Source organism: Oncorhynchus masou, chromosome 4 (genome assembly GCF_036934945.1).
Source record: "Oncorhynchus masou masou isolate Uvic2021 chromosome 4, UVic_Omas_1.1, whole genome shotgun sequence".
Taxonomy (NCBI): Eukaryota; Metazoa; Chordata; class Actinopteri; order Salmoniformes; family Salmonidae; genus Oncorhynchus; species Oncorhynchus masou.
The window spans coordinates 1,966,875-1,987,564 of NC_088215.1; the positions used below are offsets into that span (position 1 = coordinate 1,966,875).

At 40.2% G+C, this 20,690-nt stretch overlaps 1 protein-coding gene across 1 annotated transcript; it reads right to left on the reverse strand.

The window, feature by feature from the left end:
• Window positions 1-1,813: 1,813 nt before the first annotated feature.
• LOC135521322 (zinc finger protein ZFP2-like) lies at window positions 1,814-20,420 on the reverse strand. Its single transcript, XM_064947241.1, has 2 exons — window positions 19,828-20,420; window positions 1,814-7,549 (listed from the first exon to the last, which is right to left on the reverse strand). The coding sequence occupies exons 1-2, from the start codon at window positions 20,195-20,197 to the stop codon at window positions 6,003-6,005; spliced, it is 1,917 nt and encodes a 638-aa protein (XP_064803313.1). The 5' UTR covers window positions 20,198-20,420; the 3' UTR covers window positions 1,814-6,002.
• Between the last annotated feature and the right edge of the window lie 270 nt (window positions 20,421-20,690).

The following is a 20,690-nucleotide window of genomic DNA, read 5'->3' on the forward strand; positions in this document are numbered from 1 at the left end:
TGAATGAAGAAGCACTTTGATTGTTGTTGCATGTTGTGATGTCTGTCATTTGACAGTCATTCAGCAAATGTTTTCCTGGATCAGCTGATGATAGTTGAACTAACAATGCGACTAACAAAACAGCTACAGTATTAAGAATTATGTGTAATTATTGAAGAACCACATTAATGACAGTATCCATTTGGGTGTTGTCAATGAGGTCAAGGTTCCCAGCGTAATATAAGGAGACACAAATGTTACGTAGGTAGAGTGCATTTCAGAGATCTGAATATGAAAAACTGTCTTAACAGGACAATAATCTAAACCTCAAGGGCAACTCTACACTGGAGGAGCTTACCAAGATGACATTGAATGTTCCTGAGTGGCCTAGTTACAGTTTGGACTTAAATCGTCTTGAAAGTCAATGGCAAGACTTGAAAATGGCTTTCTAGCAATGATCAACAACCAACTTGACAGAACAGGAAGGATTTTAAAAAGAATAAGGAATATTCACATGAAGATCTGTCTCCTATTGGATGACATCACGACTTCCCATCAAGCCAACTTCCTGAAGGCCTTACTATAACATCACTCACTCCTTCAAGCTTGCAGTTGTCTAAAAAAAAACTATTTTGCTCAAGACATTTATTTGTTTCCCTTTAGTGTGTTTATACTTTACTGTATTTATATATTACTTTTCAACAGGAAAAGTTAAAAATCACTGGAGGACATCATGAACAATTCCTACAGTACAAAATCATATTCAAGTGTAGAATGCCCTTTTAAAATCACACATTAGTTCAACAACTGCAGAGTTTGTGCCCCTGTTTTATAAGATATGATACAGATTTATAAGATAGTACTCACTGTATTTACTGGTGATAATCAGATCAATGTCCCTGTTTCAAAAGATAGTACTCACTGTATTTACCGGTGTTATAATCAGATCTCCAGTCTTCTCTTCTTTATCCTCGAATGTGACAGTAATCTCCCCCTCTTCATCCTCATCTCGGCAGGGTAGCCTAGTGGTTAGAGCGTTGGACTAGTAACCGGAAAGTTGCAAGTTCAAATCCCCGAGCTGACAAGGTACAAATCTGTCGTTCTGCCCCTGAACAGGCAGTTAACCCACTGTTCCTAGGCCGTCAATGAAAATAAGAATTTGTTCTTAACTGACTTGCCTAGTTAAATAAAAAATTTAAAATCTCCAAGAACTGCATCCTCCTCTTTCACTCTGAAGGTGTCTTTCTTTTCTTTCACGGTAACAGCCTCACCCTTCACGAGACCTCCTCCTCCTACTTGTTTGTGTACTGTAACAGCCTCCTCTTTCACGAGACCTCCTCTTCTTTAGCAGGAGAGGAGCTTAGTGACCTCATGGTCAGAGATGTTATCTAGCTAGCATTAGTTACCAGACTAGTGCTAACTTAACCAGCCAGGTAGTTGACTTACAACGTAAATATGTAATTATATGGGGTAGCTAGTTGTTTCCACATAAGTATGTTTAAATCATAGTGGTAAATAAATCACGAAACTGTCTAAAGAACTTGAATGTACCGACTTTGTTGGCTCGCGAGCTACCGAGGTGGCTGCAGTTGTTGAAGAGCGTTCCGTCCACTTGATTTTACGCCACAGTAGAAACATCGCCTGAAAGACACATATCGCCATCTGCTGTCCGGTGGGAGGAAACGCAGTTGAGGGAAAGCTTGTTTTTTTTCTCCTTCAATTAATTATAATATTATAAAGCAGTTTAGGGAAACGTTTTTTTCCTCTCCATTAAATATGAATATTATATCAACACGTACAAAGAGCAACAAGTGTTGTTTGATTAGGTCAGATTTTTATGAGAATTCAAAACAAACTCTACATCTACTCCACATCTGTATTTCTGATTCAGTCAAATAACTAGATATCAAAATAAGCACCTACTTATTGATACCCTTGATAAAGATGAGCAAAAATGTATGTATAAAATAAATAAACTTTACCCACTACCAGGATATTTTAGCCCAAAACCTGGTTTACCTCTCTGCTAGGAGGCTGAAACTTGGCCATAAGTGGATCTTCCAGCAAGACACATCATCACCCATGAAGAAACGGTTAATTGGGCACAAAATCAACATTTTCAACGGCCATCTCAGTCTTCGGACTTGAACTCCATTGAAAACCTGTGGTTTGAATTGAACAGGGCAGTCCACAAGCGCAGACAAAATAAATCAAGGCCCTGGAGAGATTCTGTATGGAGGAACGGTCTAAGATCCCACCCAATGTGTTCTTGAATCTCATAAAACATTTCAGTGTTGTTATCCTCCCAAGGGGAGGGTGCTGGAATATTGAAAACATTGGTAGCAACCTTTTGAAAATTACATGTTAAACTATATATCTCTTTCTCTGAGTAATTGTATTCGTATAAAATAATATAATTTCCCTTTATTTTTTACATACAATATAGCTCAGTATTTGAATTCTTTATTTTATAGAGTCGTTTATCTCATCTTTATCAAGGGTGTCAACAATTTTGTCCCCCACTGACCTCTATACTGCTGCTACATGGTGTAACAATACATCATGTAGATGTACATAATGAACAGACTAGGTCTAAACTGCTCCTATATGGTGTAACAATACATCATGTAGATGCTCCTACATTATATTATTATTATTTTTTCACCTTTATTTCATCAGGAACAAGTTCTCATTTACAACTGCGACCTGGCCAAGATAAGCAAAGCAGTGTGACAAAAACAACACAGAGTTACACATGAACAAACATTCAGTCAATAACACAATAGAAGATCGAGAATATATTTTTATGTTTAGGAATATTGTGAAACACCACTATTAATGTAGATATTATGGACATTTTATTAAATCAAACGTTTTACCATTGGGACGCTTGATTTAATTAAGTAATTATGATTTTCGGATATAAAGACGACACTGTATTAACAAAAAACGGATTGCAACTTGCAAAACATCTGGGAAGAAAATTACAGACGGAGGCGCACCAACTTCCAACTTTGTTCGAAATTTGAAGCTGCACAAAGAACGGTAAGTCGTGGCTAATATAGCCGACAGCTATATAATTAATTGTTTTGCTAGTATAGCATGTAGGCGAATGTAACATTAAATCAATGAGACTCCACACAGTCAGTCAGTGCGGGAACGTGAACATTGCACCCAAGATTGAGCAACAACTGGCCAGGCAGTTGGTAGCCTAAATCCTACCTGATGTTACTGCTGTTCCTAAAACCATTGACATACGTTGGCCTACTGTAACCACACACAGAGAGGGTTGTGTGTGTGTGTTAAGGTTGGGCGATTGTGTAAACGCCAACATCGCCCAACTGCGCCCCATAGCTTGTCTTGACTTGGGACTTGAGTGCTAAGACTTGAGACTTACTTGTGACTTGTAAAACAATGACTTTGCCCCACCTCTGGTATATACTGTATTATATCCTATTCTACTGTATATTAGTCTATGTATTACTCATCTCATATGTATATACTGTATTCTATACTATTCTACTGTATCTTAGTCTATGCATTACTCATCTCATATGTATATACTGTATTCTATCCTATTCTACTGTAACTTAGTCTATGCCGCTTTGACATCGCTTGCCTAAATATTTATATATTCTTATATTACTGGACTGTTGGGAGCTAGAAACACAAGCATTTTGCTACACCCACAATAACATCTGCTAAACATGTGTATGTGACAAATAAAATGTGATATGACGTATATACAAGTCGAAAGTTTACATACACCTCAGCCAAATACACTTAAACTCAGTTTTTCACAATTCCTGACATTTAATCCATGTAAAAATGCCCTGTTTTAGGTCAGTTAAGATCACCGCTTTATTTTAAGAATTTGACATGTCAGAATAATAGTAGAGTATGATTTATTTCAGCTTTTATTTCTTTCGTCAGATTCCCAGTGGGTCAGAAGTTTACATACACTCAATTAGTATTTGGTAGCATTGCCTTTAAATTGTTTAACTTGGGTCCAACGTTTCAGGTAGCCTTCAAAAAGCTTCCCACAATAAATTGGGTGAATTTTTGCCCATTCCTCCTGACAGAGCTGATGTAATGGAGTCAGGTTTGTAGGCCTCCTTGACCGCACACACCTTTTCAGTTCTGCCCACAAATTTTCTATAGGATCAGGGCTTTGTGATGGCCACTCCAATACCTTGACTTTGTTTTCCTTAAGCCATTTTGCCACAACTTTGGAAGTATGCTTGGGGTCACTGTCCTTTTGGAAGACCCATTTCTGACCAAGCATTAACTTCCTGACTGATCTCTTGAGATGTTGCTTCAATATATCCACATAATTTTCCTTCCTCATGTAGCCATCTATTTTGTGAAGTGCACCAGTAGCTCCTGCAGCAAAGCACCCCCACAACATGATGCTGCCACCCCCGTGCTTCACGGTTGGGATGGTGTTCTTCGGCTTGCAAGCCTCCCCTATTTTCCTTCAAACATAATGATGGTCATTATGGCCAAACAGTTCTATTTTAGTTTCATCAGACCAGAGGACATTTCTCCAAAAAGTATGATCTTTGTCCCCATGTGCAGTTGTAAACCGTAGTCTAGCTTTTTTATGGCTGTTTTGGAGCAGTGGCTTCTTCCTTGCTGAGCGGCCTTTCAGGTTATGTCGATAAAGGACTTGTTTTACTGTGGATATAGATACCTTTGTACCTGTTTCCTCCATCATCTTCACAAGATCCTTTGCTGTTGTTCTGGGATTGATTTCCACTTTTCGTACCAATGTACGTTCATCTCTAGGAGACAGAACCTTCCTGAACGGTATGACGGCTGCGTGGTACTATTCTTTGTACAGATGAACGTGGTACATTCAGGCGTTTGTAAATTGCTCACAAGGATGAACCAGACTTGTGGAGGTCTACACTCTTTTTTCTGAGGTCTTGGCTGATTTCTTTTGATTTTCCCATGATGTCAAGCAAGGAGGCACTGAGTTTGAAGGTAGGCCTTGAAATACATCCACAGGTATACCTCCAATTGACTCAAATGATGTCAATTAGCCTATCAGAAACTTCTAAAGCCATGACATCGTTTTCTGGAATTTTCCAAGCTGTTTCAAGGCACAGTAAACTTAGTGTATGTAAACATCTGACCCACTGGAATTGTGATACAGTGATTTATAAGTGAAAAAATCCATCTGTTAACAATTGTTGGAAAAATTACCTGTATCATGCACAAAGTAACCCGATGTTACAGGAAGGCCATAAAGATCATCAAGGACAACACCCACCCGAGCCACTGCCTGTTCACCCCGCTATCATCCAGAAGGCGAGGTCAGTACAGGTGCATCAAAGCTGGGACCGAGAGACTGAAAAACAGCTTCTATCTCAAGGCCATCAGACTGTTAAACAGCCACCACTAACATTGAGTGGCTGCTGCCAACACACTGACTCAACTCCAGCCACTTTAATAATGGGAATTGATGGGAAAGGATGTAAAATATATCACTAGCCACTTTAAACAATGCTACCTAATATAAAGTTTACATACCCTACATTATTCATCTCATATGTATACGTATATACTGTACTCTCATCTACTGCATCCTTATGTAATACATGCATCACTAGCCACTTTAACTATGCCACTTTGTTTACATACTCATCTCATATGTATATACTGTACTCGATACCATCTACTGTATCTTGCCTATGCTGCTCTGCACCACCACTCATTCATATTCTGCACCACCACTCGTACATATTCTTTATCCCCTTACACTGTGTATAAGAAATTAGTTTTGGAATTGTTAGTTAGATTACTTGTTGGTTATTACTGCATTGTCGGAACTGGAAGCACAAGCATTTCGCTACACTCGCATTAACATCTGCTAACCATGTGTATGTGACAAATAAAATTAGATTTGATTTGGAAGTAGATGTCCTAACCGTCTTGCCAAAACTATAGTTTCTTAAAAATACATTTGAGGAGTGGTTGGGTGTATGTAAACCTCTGACTTGTAGGTCTGGTGTTGGAGATCATTCCACACTCTGTGGATCTCCTGCATGTATTTTCTGATGTTTAATCAGACCACTTGAATGAGAGTATATCTTGTCACATTGATCACAGCTATAAGGCTTCTCTCCTGTGTGTGTTCTCTGGTGCTCTTCAAGGCTTTTGCCCTGATAATTTTTATGTCTGCTCTCCGGTTTGTGTGTTCTCTGGTGTGATACCAGGTTGCTTGACTGAGTAAAACTCTTGCCACACTGATCACAGCAAAAAGGCTTCTCTCCTGTGTGTGTTCTCTGGTGTGATACCAGGTTGCTTAACGAAGTAAAACTCTTGCCACACTGATGACAGCTATAAGGCTTCTCTCCTGTGTGTGTTCTCTGGTGCGTTTTCAGATTACTTGAATGAGTAAAACTCTTTCCACACTGATCACAGCTATAAGGCTTCTCTCCTGTGTGTGTTCTCTGGTGTGATACCAGGTTGTTTGACTGAGTAAAACTCTTGCCACACTGATCACAGCTATATGGCTGCTCTCCTGTGTGTATTCTCTGGTGTGATACCAGGCTACTTGACTGAGCAAAACTCTTACCACATTGATCACAGCAATATGACTGCTCTCCTGTGTGTGTTCTCTGGTGTGATACCAGGTTGCATGAATGAGTAAAACTCTTGCCACACTGATCACAGCTATAACGCTTCTCTCCTGTGTGTGTTCTCTGGTGTTTTTTAAGATAACTTGAATGAGTAAAACTCTTCCCACATTGATTACAGCTATAAGGTTTCTCTCCTGTGTGTGTTCTCTGGTGTCCTTTAAGGTGTCCTATCCAAGAAAAGTTTTTTCCACATTGCTCACAGCTATATGGCTGCTCTCCGGTGTGTGTTCTCTGGTGTGATACCAGGTTGCTTGACTGAGTAAAACTCTTGCCACATTGATCACAGCTATATGGCTTCTCTCCTGTGTGTGTTCTCTGGTGTGAAAGCAGGTTTCTTGAATTAGTAAAACTCTTGCCACACTGATCACAGCTATAAGGCTGCTCTCCTGTGTGTGTTCTCTGGTGTGATACCAGGTTGGTTGACCGAGTAAAACTCTTCCCACACTGATCACAGCTATAAGGCTTCACTCCTGTGTGTATTCTCTGGTGTGATACCAGCTTTCTTGAATTAGTAAAACCCTTGCCACCCTGATCACGGCTATAAGGCTGCTCTCCTGTGTGTATTCTCTGGTGTGATACCAGGCTACTTGACTGAGCAAAACTCTTGCAACACTGATCACAGCTATAAGCTTTCTCTCCTGTGTGTGTTCTCTGGTGTGATAGCAGGTTGCTTAACTGAGTAAAACTCTTCCCACATTTATTACAGCTATAATGCTTCTCTCCTGTGTGCACTCGCTGGTGTATTTTAAGCTTTGATGAATATGTGCAATGTTTCCCACAGTCAGAGCAGCAATGAGATTTCTTCCCTGTGGGTCTCTGCAGGTGTTTGAGGTGTTCTGATCTGGAGAGACTTTTTTCTGCCTCGTCAGCATCATGATGTTGTTGAGGCTCCCCAGAGGATCCACGATAGTCCCGTCTCTCTCCTGTGTGAACAACAAAGTCAGACAGATGGTTAAAGGCCGACAACAGCAGAAATCCAGTGTTAATTTGAGGTAAAAGGTGATGCCCAGAGCGTACCCATGAACTTGTACAACAATTGACATCTGTTAAATTATTTGACAATTGTCAAGTGAGCAACAATAGTCATATTTTGTCTTGTTTTCACATTAGTAGTAACATCGACGATTGTAGGCTAGAATTAAGATAAAGTTGCTGAACCCCTAAGCAGTGTGCCAGACGACTTTTGGTCTCCAATGTAGACCCCTTTCTGTGTTTGTTAAAATTGCGGCACGAGGGCAATTTGGTTGTAGAAACTCCTCCATGCTAATGAGGAAACCTCCAGCTGCATACTCCCGCTCGCACCAGAGTCAGCGCACTCTCAAGTGTTGTTTTTTGCCATCATTGTTAGCACACTGTAAGGGATTTCCTCTTCTTCCGAAGAGGAGAGGCGAGAAGGATCGGAGGACCAATATGCGGCATGGTAAGTGTCCATGGTTCTTTTAATAAGAAATAGTATACATGAACAACTGAATACAAAACACAAACGTGGAATGAACGAAACCCAAAACAGTACCGTGTGGTGAAAAACACAGACATGGAAACAAACACCCACAAACAAACAGTGAAACCCAGGCTACCTAAGTATGATTCTCAATCAGAGACAACTAATGACACCTGCCTCTGATTGAGAACCATACTCGACCGAAATGTACAAATCCCCAAATCATAGAAAAACAAACAGACTGCCCACCCCAACTCACGCCCTGACCATACTAAATAAATACAAAACAAAGGAAACAAAAGGTCAGAACGTGACATACACTATACATTTATTAAACATAAGTTCGTCACAACCCGGCTGGTGGAAATTGACAGAGGACCAGGGCACTAATAATAATAATATAAATGAATAATTTTGCTCTTTATTTAACCATCTTACAAATAAAACCTTCTTTGTTCATTGAAATTGTGAATAACTCACCACAGGTTAATGAGAATGGTGTGCTTGAAAGGATGCACATAACTCTGCAATGTTGGGTTTTACTGGAGAGTCTGTCTTAAATCATCAGCACACAGTCTGTGCCAGTATTTAGTTTCATACTAGTGAGGGCAGAGAATCCACTCTCACATAGGTACGTAGTTGCAAAGGGCATCGGTGTTTTAACAGTGCGATTTGCCAAGGCAGGTTACTCTGAGCGCAGCCCAATCCTTCTGATTAAATAACATTTTCACAGAACTGCTTGTTGCAATTTCGATGAGGTTCTCTTGTTAAGATATTGGTAAGTGGACTGGAGGCAGGGCATGAAAGGGATAAGGAATCCAGTTGTTTGTGTCATCCGTTTCGGGAAAGTACCTGCGTAATTGCGCACCCAACTCAGGCGCTTCGCTATATCACATTTGACATAGTCCGTAAGCTTGAGTTCATTTGCTGTTCATGTGCTACTGTAGCACCCATAACATCAACTCACAACAACATAGACCTACTGTAGGATGCAAAACTTCACCTAACAACAAAATAGATCTACTGTAGGAACCATAACTTCACCTAACAACAAAATAGATCTACTGTAGGACCCATAACTTCACCTAACAACAACATAGCTCTACTGTAGGACCCATAACTTCACCCAACAATGACATACAGTGCCTAGCGAAAGTATTCAGCCCCCTTGAACTTTGCGACCTTTTGCCACATTTCAGGCTTCAAACATAAAGATATAAAACTGTATTTTTTTTGTGAAGAATCAACAACAAGTGGAACACAATCATGAAGTGGAACGACATTTATTGGATATTTCAAACTTTTTTAACAAATCAAAAACGGAAAAATTGGGCGTGCAAAATTATTCAGCCCCTTTACTTTCAGTGCAGCAAACTCTCTCCAGAAGTTCAGTGAGGATCTCTGAATGATCCAATGTTGACCTAAATGACTAGTGATGATAAATACAATCCGCCTGTGTGTAATCAAGTCTCCGTATAAATGCACCTGCACTGTGATAGTCTCAGAGGTCCGTTAAAAGCGCAGAGAGCATCATGAAGAACAAGGAACACACCAGGCAGGTCCGAGATACTGTTGTGAAGAAGTTTAAAGCCGGATTTGGATACAAAAAGATTTCCCAAGCTTTAAACATCCCAAGGAGCACTGTGCAAGCGATAATATTGAAATGGAAGGAGTATCAGACCACTGCAAATCTACCAAGACCTGGCCGTCCCTCTAAACTTTCAGCTCATACAAGATGATCACTCTGGATGATCACTCTGGATGAACTGCAGAGATCTACAGCTGAGGTGGGAGACTCTGTCCATAGGACAACAATCAGTCGTATATTGCACAAATCTGGCCTTTATGGAAGAGTGGCAAGAAAGCCATTTCTTAAAGATATCCATAAAAAGTGTTGTTTAAAGTTTGCCACAAGCCACCTGGGAGACACACCAAACATGTGGAAGAAGGTGCTCTGGTCAGATGAAACCAAAATTGATATTTTTGGCAACAATGCAAAATGTTATGTTTGGCGTAAAAACAACACAGCTCATCAACCACAACACACCATCCCCACTGTCAAACATGGTGGTGGCAGCATCATGGTTTGGGCCTGCTTTTCTTCAGCAGGGACAGGGAAGATGGTTAAAATTGATGGGAAGATGGATGGAGACAAATACAGGACCATTCTGGAAGAAAACCTGATGGAGTCTGCAAAAGACCTGAGACTGGGACGGAGATGTCTTCCAACAAGACAATGATCCAAAACATAAAGCAAAATCTACAAGGTTCAAAAATAAACATATCCAGGTGTTAGAATGGCCAAGTCAAAGTCCAGACCTGAATCCAATCGAGAATCTGTGGAAAGAACTGAAAGTTGCTGTTCACAAATGCTCTCCATCCAACCTCACTGAGCTCGAGCTGTTTTGCAAGGAGGAATGGGAAAAATGTCAGTCTCTCGATGTGCAAAACTGATAGAGACATACCTCAAGCGACTTACAGCTGTAATCGCAGCAAAAGGTGGCGCTACAAAGTATTAACTTAAGGGGGCTGAATAATTTTGCACGCCCAATTTTTCAGTTTTTGATTTGTTAAAAAGGTTTGAAATATCCAATAAATGTCGTTCCACTTCATTGTGTCCCACTTGTTGTTGATTCTTCACAAAAAAATACAGTTTTATATCTTTATGTTTGAAGCCTGAAATGTGGCAAAAGGTCGCAAAGTTCAAGGGTGCCGAATACTTTCGCAAGGCACTGTAGACCCATGGTAGGACCCATAACTTCACCTAACAACAACATAGACCTACTGTAGGACCCATAACTTCACTTGACAATATAGACCTACTGTAGGACCCATAACTTCACCAAACATAGACCTACTGTAGGACCCATAAATTCACCTAACAACAACATAAACCTACTGTAAGACCCATAACTTCACCAAACAACAAAATAGGTATACTGTTGGACCCATAACTTCACCTAACATAGACCTACTGTAGGACCCATAACTTCACCTAACAATAACATAGACCTACTGTAGGACCCACAACTTCACCAAACATCGACCAACTGTCGAACCCATAACTTCACCAAACAACAACATAGACCTACTGGAGGATGCAAAACCTCACCTAACAACAAAATAGATCTACTGTAGGAACCATAACTTCACCTAAAAACAAAATAGATATACTGTAAGGACCCATAACTTCACCTAACAACAACATAGCTCTACCGTAGGACCCATAACGTCACTTGACAACATAGACCTACTGTAGGACCCATAACTTCACCTAACATCGCCCGACTGTCGGACCCATAACTTCACCTAACCTATACCTACTGTATGACACATAACGTCACCAAACAATAACATAGACCTACTGTAAGATGCAAAATTTAAGCTAACAACCACAAAGACCTGCTGTAGGACCCATAAATTTACCTAACAATAACATAGACCTACTGTAGGACCCATAACGTCACCTAACATCGACCTACTGTAGAACCCATAACTTCACAGAACAACAACATAGACCGACTGATGGTCCCATAACTAAACATAACAATAACACAGACCTACTTTAGGACCCACAACTTCAACTAACAATAACATAGACCTACTGTAGAACCCATAACTTCACCTAACAACAACATAAACCTACTGTAGGACCCATAACTTCACCTAACAACATCGACCTACTGTAGGACCCATAACTTCACCTTACAACAACAACATAGACCTACTGTAGGACCCATAACTTCACGGAACAATATAGACCTACTGTGGGACCCATAACTTCACCTAACATAGACCTACTGTAGGACCCATACCTTCACCTAAAACAACATAAACCTACTGTAGGACCCATAACTTCACCTAACAACATAGACGTACTGTCGGACCCATAACTTCAACTAACAATAGCATAAACTTACTGTAGGGCCCACAACTTCACCTGACATAGACCTACTGTAGGACCCATAACTTCACCAAATAACAACATAGACCTACTTTAGGACCCATAACTTCACCTAACATCGACCGACTGTAGAACCCATAACTTCACAGAACAACAACATAGACCGACTGATGGTCCCATAACTTCACATAACAATAACACAGACCTACTTTAGGACCCATAACTTCACCTAACAACAACATAAACCTACTGTAGGACCCATAACTTCACCTAACAACATCGACCTACTGTAGGACCCATAACTTCACCTTACAACAACAACATAGACCTACTGTAGGACCCATAACTTCACCAAACAACAACATAGACCTACTGTAGGACACATAACTTCACCTGACATCGACCTGCTGTAGAACCCATAACTTCACTGAACAACAACATAGCTCTACTGTAGGACCCATAACTTCACCGAACAATGACATAGACCCATGGTAGGACCCATAACTTCACCTAACAAGAACATAGACCTACTGTAGGACCCAAAACTTCACATAACATAGACCTACTATAGGACCCATAACTTCACTTGACAACAACATAGACCTACTGTAGGACACATAACTTCACTTGACAACAACATAGACCTACTGTAGGACCCATAACTTCACCTGACATCGACCTGCTGTAGAACCTATAACTTCACCTAACAACAAAATAGATCTACTGTAGGACGCATAACTTCACCTAACATAACATAGATCTAATGTAGGACCCATAACTTCAATTAACAACAACATAGACCTTTTGTCGAACCCACAACTTCACCGAACAATATAGACCTACTGTAGCACCCATAACATCACCTAACAATAGCATAAAGCTACTGTAGATCCCATAACTTCACCTTGCAACAGCATAAACGTACTGTAGGACCCATAACTTCCCCTAACAAGAACATAAACCTACTGTAGGACCCATATCTTCACCTGACAACATAGACCTACTGGAGGACCCATAACTTCACCTAACATGGACCTACTGTAGGACCCATAACTTCACCTAACAACAACATAGACCTACTGTAGGACCCATAACTTCACCTGACAACATAGACCTACTGTAGGACCCATAACTTCACCTAACATCTACCTGCTGTAGAACCCATAACTTCACCTAACAATAACATGGACTTACTGTAGGACCCATAACTTCACCTAACACCGACCTGCTGTAGAACCCATAACTTCACCTAACAACAAAATAGATCTACTGTAGGACGCATAACTTCACCGAACAATAACATAGGTGAAGTTATGGGTCCTACTGTAGGTCTAACATACACCTACTCTAGGACCCATAACTTCACCAAGCAATAACACAGACCTACTGTTGGACCCATAACTTCACCTAACAATGACATAGACCTACTGTATGATGCAAAACTTTACCTAACAGTAAAATAGACCTACTGTAGGACCCATGACTTCACCAAACATCGACCTACTGTAGAACCCATAACTTCATCTAACAACATAGACCTTATGTAGGACCCATAACTTCACCTAACAATAACATAGACCTACTGTAGGACCCATAACTTCACCTAACAACAAAATAGATCTAAGGTAGGACGCATAACTTCACCGAAGAATAACATAGCCCCACAGTAGGACCCATAACTTCACCGAACAATATAGACCTACTGTAGCACCCATAACATCACCTAACAACAAAATAGATCTACTGTAGGACCAATAACTTCACCTAGCAACAGCATAGACCTACTGTAAGACCCATAACTTCATATTACAACATAGACCTGATGTAGGACCCATAACTTCACCTAACAGTAACATAGACCTGCTGTAGAACCCATAACTTCACCTAACAACAAAATAGATCTACTGTAGGACACATAACTTCACCGAACAATAACATAGACTTACAGTAGGACCAATAACTTCACCTAACATACACCTACTGGAGGACCCATAACTTCACCAAGCAATAACATAGACCTACTGTAGGACCCATAACGTCACCTAACAACAACATAGACCTACTGTATAATGCAAAACTTCACCTAACAATAACATAGACCTACTGTAGGACCCATAACTTCACCTAATATGGACCTACTGTAGAACCCATAACTTCACCTAACATAGACCTACTGTAGAACCCATAACTTCACCTAACAATAACATAGACCTACTGTAGGACCCATAACTTCACAGAACAATATAGACCTACTGTAGGACCCATAACTTCACCTAACAACAACATAGACCAACTGTAGGAATCATAACTTCACCTGACAACCTAGACCTACTGTAGGACCCATAACTTCACCAAAAAAACAACATAAACCTACTGTAGGACCCATAATTTCACCTAACATATACCTACTGTAAGACCCATAACTTCACCAAACAATAACAGACTTACTGCAAGATGCAAAATGTAAGCTAACAACCACAAAGACCTACTGTAGGACCCATAACTTCACCTAACATTGACGTACTGTAGGACCCATAACTTCACCTAACAACAACATAGACCTTCTGTAGGACCCATAACTTCACCGAACAAAAACATAGACCTACTGTAGGACCCATAACTTCACCAAACATCAACCTACTGTAGAACCCATAACTTCAGCTAACAACAAAATAGATCTACTGTTGGAACCATAACTTCACCTAACAACAAAATAGATATACTGTAGGACCCATAACTTCACCTAACAACAACATAGCTCTACTGTAGGACCCATAAGTTCACCGAACAATGACATAGACCCATGGTAGGACCCATAACTTCACCTAACAAGAACATAGACCTACTGTAGGACCCATAACTTCACAGAACAACAACATAGACCTACTGTAGGACCCATAACTTCACTTGACAACATAGAACAACTGTAGGACCCATAACTTCACCAAACATCGACATGCTGTAGAACCCATAACTTCACCTAACAAGAACATAGACCTACTATAGGACCCATAACTTCACCTAACAACAAAATAGATCTACTGTAGGAAGCATAACTTCACCGAACAATAACATAGACTTACAGTAGGACCCATAACTTCACCTAACATACACCTACTGTAGGACCCATAACTTCACCTAACAATGACATAGACCTACTGTAGGACCCACAACTTCATCTAACAACAACATAGACCTACTGTATGATGCAAAACTTTACCTAACAATAACATCGACCAACTGTAGAACCCATAACTTCACCTAAAAACAAGATAGACCTACTGGAGGATGCAAAACTTCACCTAACAACAAAATAGATAAACTGTAGGACCCGTAACTTCACCGAACAACAACATAGACCTACTGTAGATCCCATAACTTCACCTAACAACAACATAGACCTACTGTAGGACCCATAACTTCACCTAACAACATAGACCTACTGTAGGACCCATAACTTCACCTGACAACATAGACCTACTGTAGGACCCATAAGTTCACCAAGCAATAACACATACCTACTGTTGGACCCATAACTTCACCTAACAATGACATAGACCTACTGTAGGGCCCATAACTTCACCTAACAACAACATAGACCTACTGTAGGACCCATAACTTCACCTAACAACACAGACCTACTGTAGGACCCATAATTTCACCTAACATATACCTACTGTAAGACCCATAACTTCACCAAACAATAACAGACTTACTGCAAGATGCAAAATGTAAGCTAACAACCACAAAGACCTACTGTAGGACCCATAACTTCACCTAACATTGACGTACTGTAGGACCCATAACTTCACCTAACAACAACATAGACCTTCTGTAGGACCCATAACTTCACCGAACAAAAACATAGACCTACTGTAGGACCCATAACTTCACCAAACATCAACCTACTGTAGAACCCATAACTTCAGCTAACAACAAAATAGATCTACTGTTGGAACCATAACTTCACCTAACAACAAAATAGATATACTGTAGGACCCATAACTTCACCTAACAACAACATAGCTCTACTGTAGGACCCATAAGTTCACCGAACAATGACATAGACCCATGGTAGGACCCATAACTTCACCTAACAAGAACATAGACCTACTGTAGGACCCATAACTTCACAGAACAACAACATAGACCTACTGTAGGACCCATAACTTCACTTGACAACATAGAACAACTGTAGGACCCATAACTTCACCAAACATCGACATGCTGTAGAACCCATAACTTCACCTAACAAGAACATAGACCTACTATAGGACCCATAACTTCACCTAACAACAAAATAGATCTACTGTAGGAAGCATAACTTCACCGAACAATAACATAGACTTACAGTAGGACCCATAACTTCACCTAACATACACCTACTGTAGGACCCATAACTTCACCTAACAATGACATAGACCTACTGTAGGACCCACAACTTCATCTAACAACAACATAGACCTACTGTATGATGCAAAACTTTACCTAACAATAACATCGACCAACTGTAGAACCCATAACTTCACCTAAAAACAAGATAGACCTACTGGAGGATGCAAAACTTCACCTAACAACAAAATAGATAAACTGTAGGACCCGTAACTTCACCGAACAACAACATAGACCTACTGTAGATCCCATAACTTCACCTAACAACAACATAGACCTACTGTAGGACCCATAACTTCACCTAACAACATAGACCTACTGTAGGACCCATAACTTCACCTGACAACATAGACCTACTGTAGGACCCATAAGTTCACCAAGCAATAACACATACCTACTGTTGGACCCATAACTTCACCTAACAATGACATAGACCTACTGTAGGGCCCATAACTTCACCTAACAACAACATAGACCTACTGTAGGACCCATAACTTCACCTAACAACACAGACCTACTGTAGGACCCATAACTTCACCTAACAACATAGACGTACTGTCGGACCCATAACTTCACCTAACAATAGCATAAACTTACTGTAGGACCCACAACTTCAAACAATAACAGACTTACTGTAAGATGCAAAATGTAAGCTAACAACCACAAAGACCTACTGTAGGACCCATAACTTCACCTAACATTGACCTACTGTAGGACCCATAACTTCACCTAACAACAACATAGACCTTCTGTAGGACCCATAACTTCACCGAACAATATAGAATTACTGTAGCACCCATAACATCACCAAACAACAAAATAGATCTACTGTTGGAACCATAACTTCACCTAACAATAACATAGACCTACTGTAGGACCCATAACTTCACCTAACAACAACATAGACCTACTGTAGGACCCATAACTTCAACTAACAATAACATAGACCTACTGTAGGACCCATAACCTCACCAAACATCGACCTACTGTAGAACCCATAACTTCACCTAACAACAACATAGACCTACTGTAGGACCCATAACTTCACCAAACATCGACATGCTGTAGAACCCATAACTTCACCGAACAATAACATAGACTTACAGTAGGACCCATAACTTCACCTAACATACACCTACTGTAGGACCCACAACTTCACCTAACAATGACATAGACCTACTGTAGGACCCATAACTTCATCTAACACCAACATAGACCTACTGTATGATGCAAAACTTTACCTAACAATAACATCGACCAACTGTAGAACCCATAACTTCACCTAAAAACAAGATAGACCTACTGGAGGATGCAAAACTTCACCTAACAACAAAATAGATAAACTGTAGGACCCGTAACTTCACCGAACAACAACATAGACCTACTGTAGGACACATAACTTCCACTAACAAGAACATAAACCTACTGTAGGACCAATATCTTCACCGAACAATGACATAGACCCATGGTAGGACCCATAACTTCACCTAACAATAACATAGACCTACTGTAGGACCCATAACGTCACATAACATAGACCTACTATAGGACCCATAACTTCACCGAACAATGACATAGACCCATGGTAGGACCCATAACTTCACTTGACAACATAGAACAACTGTAGGACCCAAAACTTCACCTGACATCGACCTGCTGTAGAACCTATAACTTCACCTAACAACAAAATAGATCTACTGTAGGACCCATAACTTCAATTAACAACAAAATAGATCTACTGTAGGACCCATAACTTCACCTAAAAACAACATAAACCTACTGTAGGACCCATATATTCACCAAACAATGACAAAGACCTACTGTAGGACCCATAACTTCTCCTAACAACAACATAGACCTTCTGTCGGACCCACAACTTCACCGAACAATATAGACCTACTGTAGCACCCATAACATCACCTAACAATAGCATAAACCTACTGTAGATCCCATAACTTCACCTTGCAACAGCATAGACGTACTGTAGGACCCATAACTTCCCCTAACAAGAACATAAACCTATTGTAGGACCCATATCTTCACCTGACAAAATAGACCTACTGTAGGACCCATAACTTCACCTAACATAGACCGACTGTCGGACCCATAACTTCACCTAACAACAACATAAACCTACTGTAGGACCCATATATTCACCAAACAATGACAAAGACCTACTGTAGGACCCATAACTTCTCCTAACAACAACATAGACCTTCTGTCGGACCCACAACCAGTATAGACCTACTGTAGCACCCATAACATCACCTAACAATAGCATAAACCTACTGTAGATCCCATAACTTCACCTGACAACATAGACCTACCGAAAGGTTGCAAGTTCAAATCCCCAAGCTGACAAGGTACAAATCTGTCATTCTGCCCCTGAACAGGCATTTAACCCGCTGTTCGTTGGCCATCATTGAAAATAAGAATTTGTTCTTAACTGACTTGCCTAGCTAGTTAAATAAAGGTAAAAAAATAAATAAAATAAAAAATGTCAGTATCCATTTGGGTGTTGTCAATAAAGTTAAGGTGACTCTCGGTTAGAACCATTGGATTTTGCAAACTCTGAAATTATTTTGGATTTATATATATATATATATATCCCATTTAGCAGACGCTTTTGTCCAAAGCGACTTACAAGTCGGCTGGGGCCACTACTTTTACATATGGGTGGCCCCAGCGGGAATCGAACCCACGGCGCTTGGCGTTGCAAGCGCCATGCTCTACCGACTGAGCCACACAAACTGTTGAACTGTTTTCCCAGCGTAATATAAGGAGCCACTAAATGTGACGTAGGTAGAGTGCATTTCAGAGATCTGAATACAAAAATCTGTACTAACATCTCAATAACCTAAACCACAAGGCCAAATATACACTGGAGGAGCTTACCAAGATGACATTGAATATTCCTGAGTGGCCAAGTTACAGTTTGGACTTAAATCGTCTTGAAAGTCTATGGCAAAACTTGAAAATGGCTTTCTAGCTATGATCAATAACCAACTTGACAGAACAGGAAGGATTTTAAAAATAATAAGGAATATTCACATGAAGATCTGTCGCCTATTGGATGACATTACGACTTCCCATTAAGCCAACTCCTTGAAGGCCTTTACATAACTCACTCCTTCTAGTTTGCAGTTCTTTAAAGAAACACTATTTTGCTCAAACTTATACTTTACTGTATTTATATATCACTTTTCAACAGGAAGTTTTTTTTTAATCACTGGAGGACGTCAAGAACAATTCCGTCAGTACAAAAACATAACCAAGTGTAGTGCCCTTTTAAAAATCACAAATTAGTTCAACAACTGCAGAGTTTGTGCCCCTGTTTTATAAGATAGTACTCACTGTATTTACTGGTGTTAAACAGATCAATGTCCCTGTTTTATAAGACAGTACTCACTGTATTTACTGGTGTTAATCATATCAATGTCCCTGTTTTATAAGACAGTACTCACTGTATTTGCTGGTGTTAATCAGTTCTCCAGTCTTCTCTTCTTCGTCCTCCTCTAATGTGACAGTAATCTCCCCTTCTTCATCCTTCATTCCAAAAACGTCTTCATCTTTTTTCACTTCATCCTCCACTCCAAAAACGGCATCTTCCTCATTTTCTTTCACAGTAACACCCTCCTCCTCTTTCACTCTGATCGCATCTTCCTCTTCTTTAACTGAAACGTCGTTCTCTTCTTCTTTCACCCTAACAGCCTCACCCTCTACTTGTTTTTGTATTGTAACATCCTCCTCTTCCTCCTCTTTCACGAGAGCTTCTTTGTCCGTCCAGCAGACCTCCTCTTCTTTATCAGGAGTAGAGTAGCTTAGTGAGCTCATGGTCGGAGATGTTAGCTACTTAGCATTAGCGACTAGACTAGTGCCAACTTAACCAGCCAGCAAGTTGACTTAAAACGTAAATTTTAAATTAGATTGGGTAGCTAGTTGTTTCCACATAAGTATGATTAAATCATAATGGCAAATAAAACACGAAATTGTCTAAATAACTTCAATGTTCAGACTTTGTTGTCCAGCGAGCTACCGAGGTGGCTGCAGAAGAAGCGTTCCGTCCACTAGATTATACGTCACAGTAGAAATATCGCCTGAAAGACACATATCGCCATCTGCTGTCCGGAGGGAGGAAACGCAGTTGAGGAGGGAAACTTTCTTTCTTCTTCATTGAATTATAATATTTGAAAATCAGTTTAGGGAAACGTTTTTTCCTTTCCATTAAATACGAATATTATATTGTGGCGAAATCTGCACGGAGCCTTCACCGTGCACTGCCACTTTAAGAGCGCATGAGCAGTAAGGAAGGATGAAATAAAGAGAG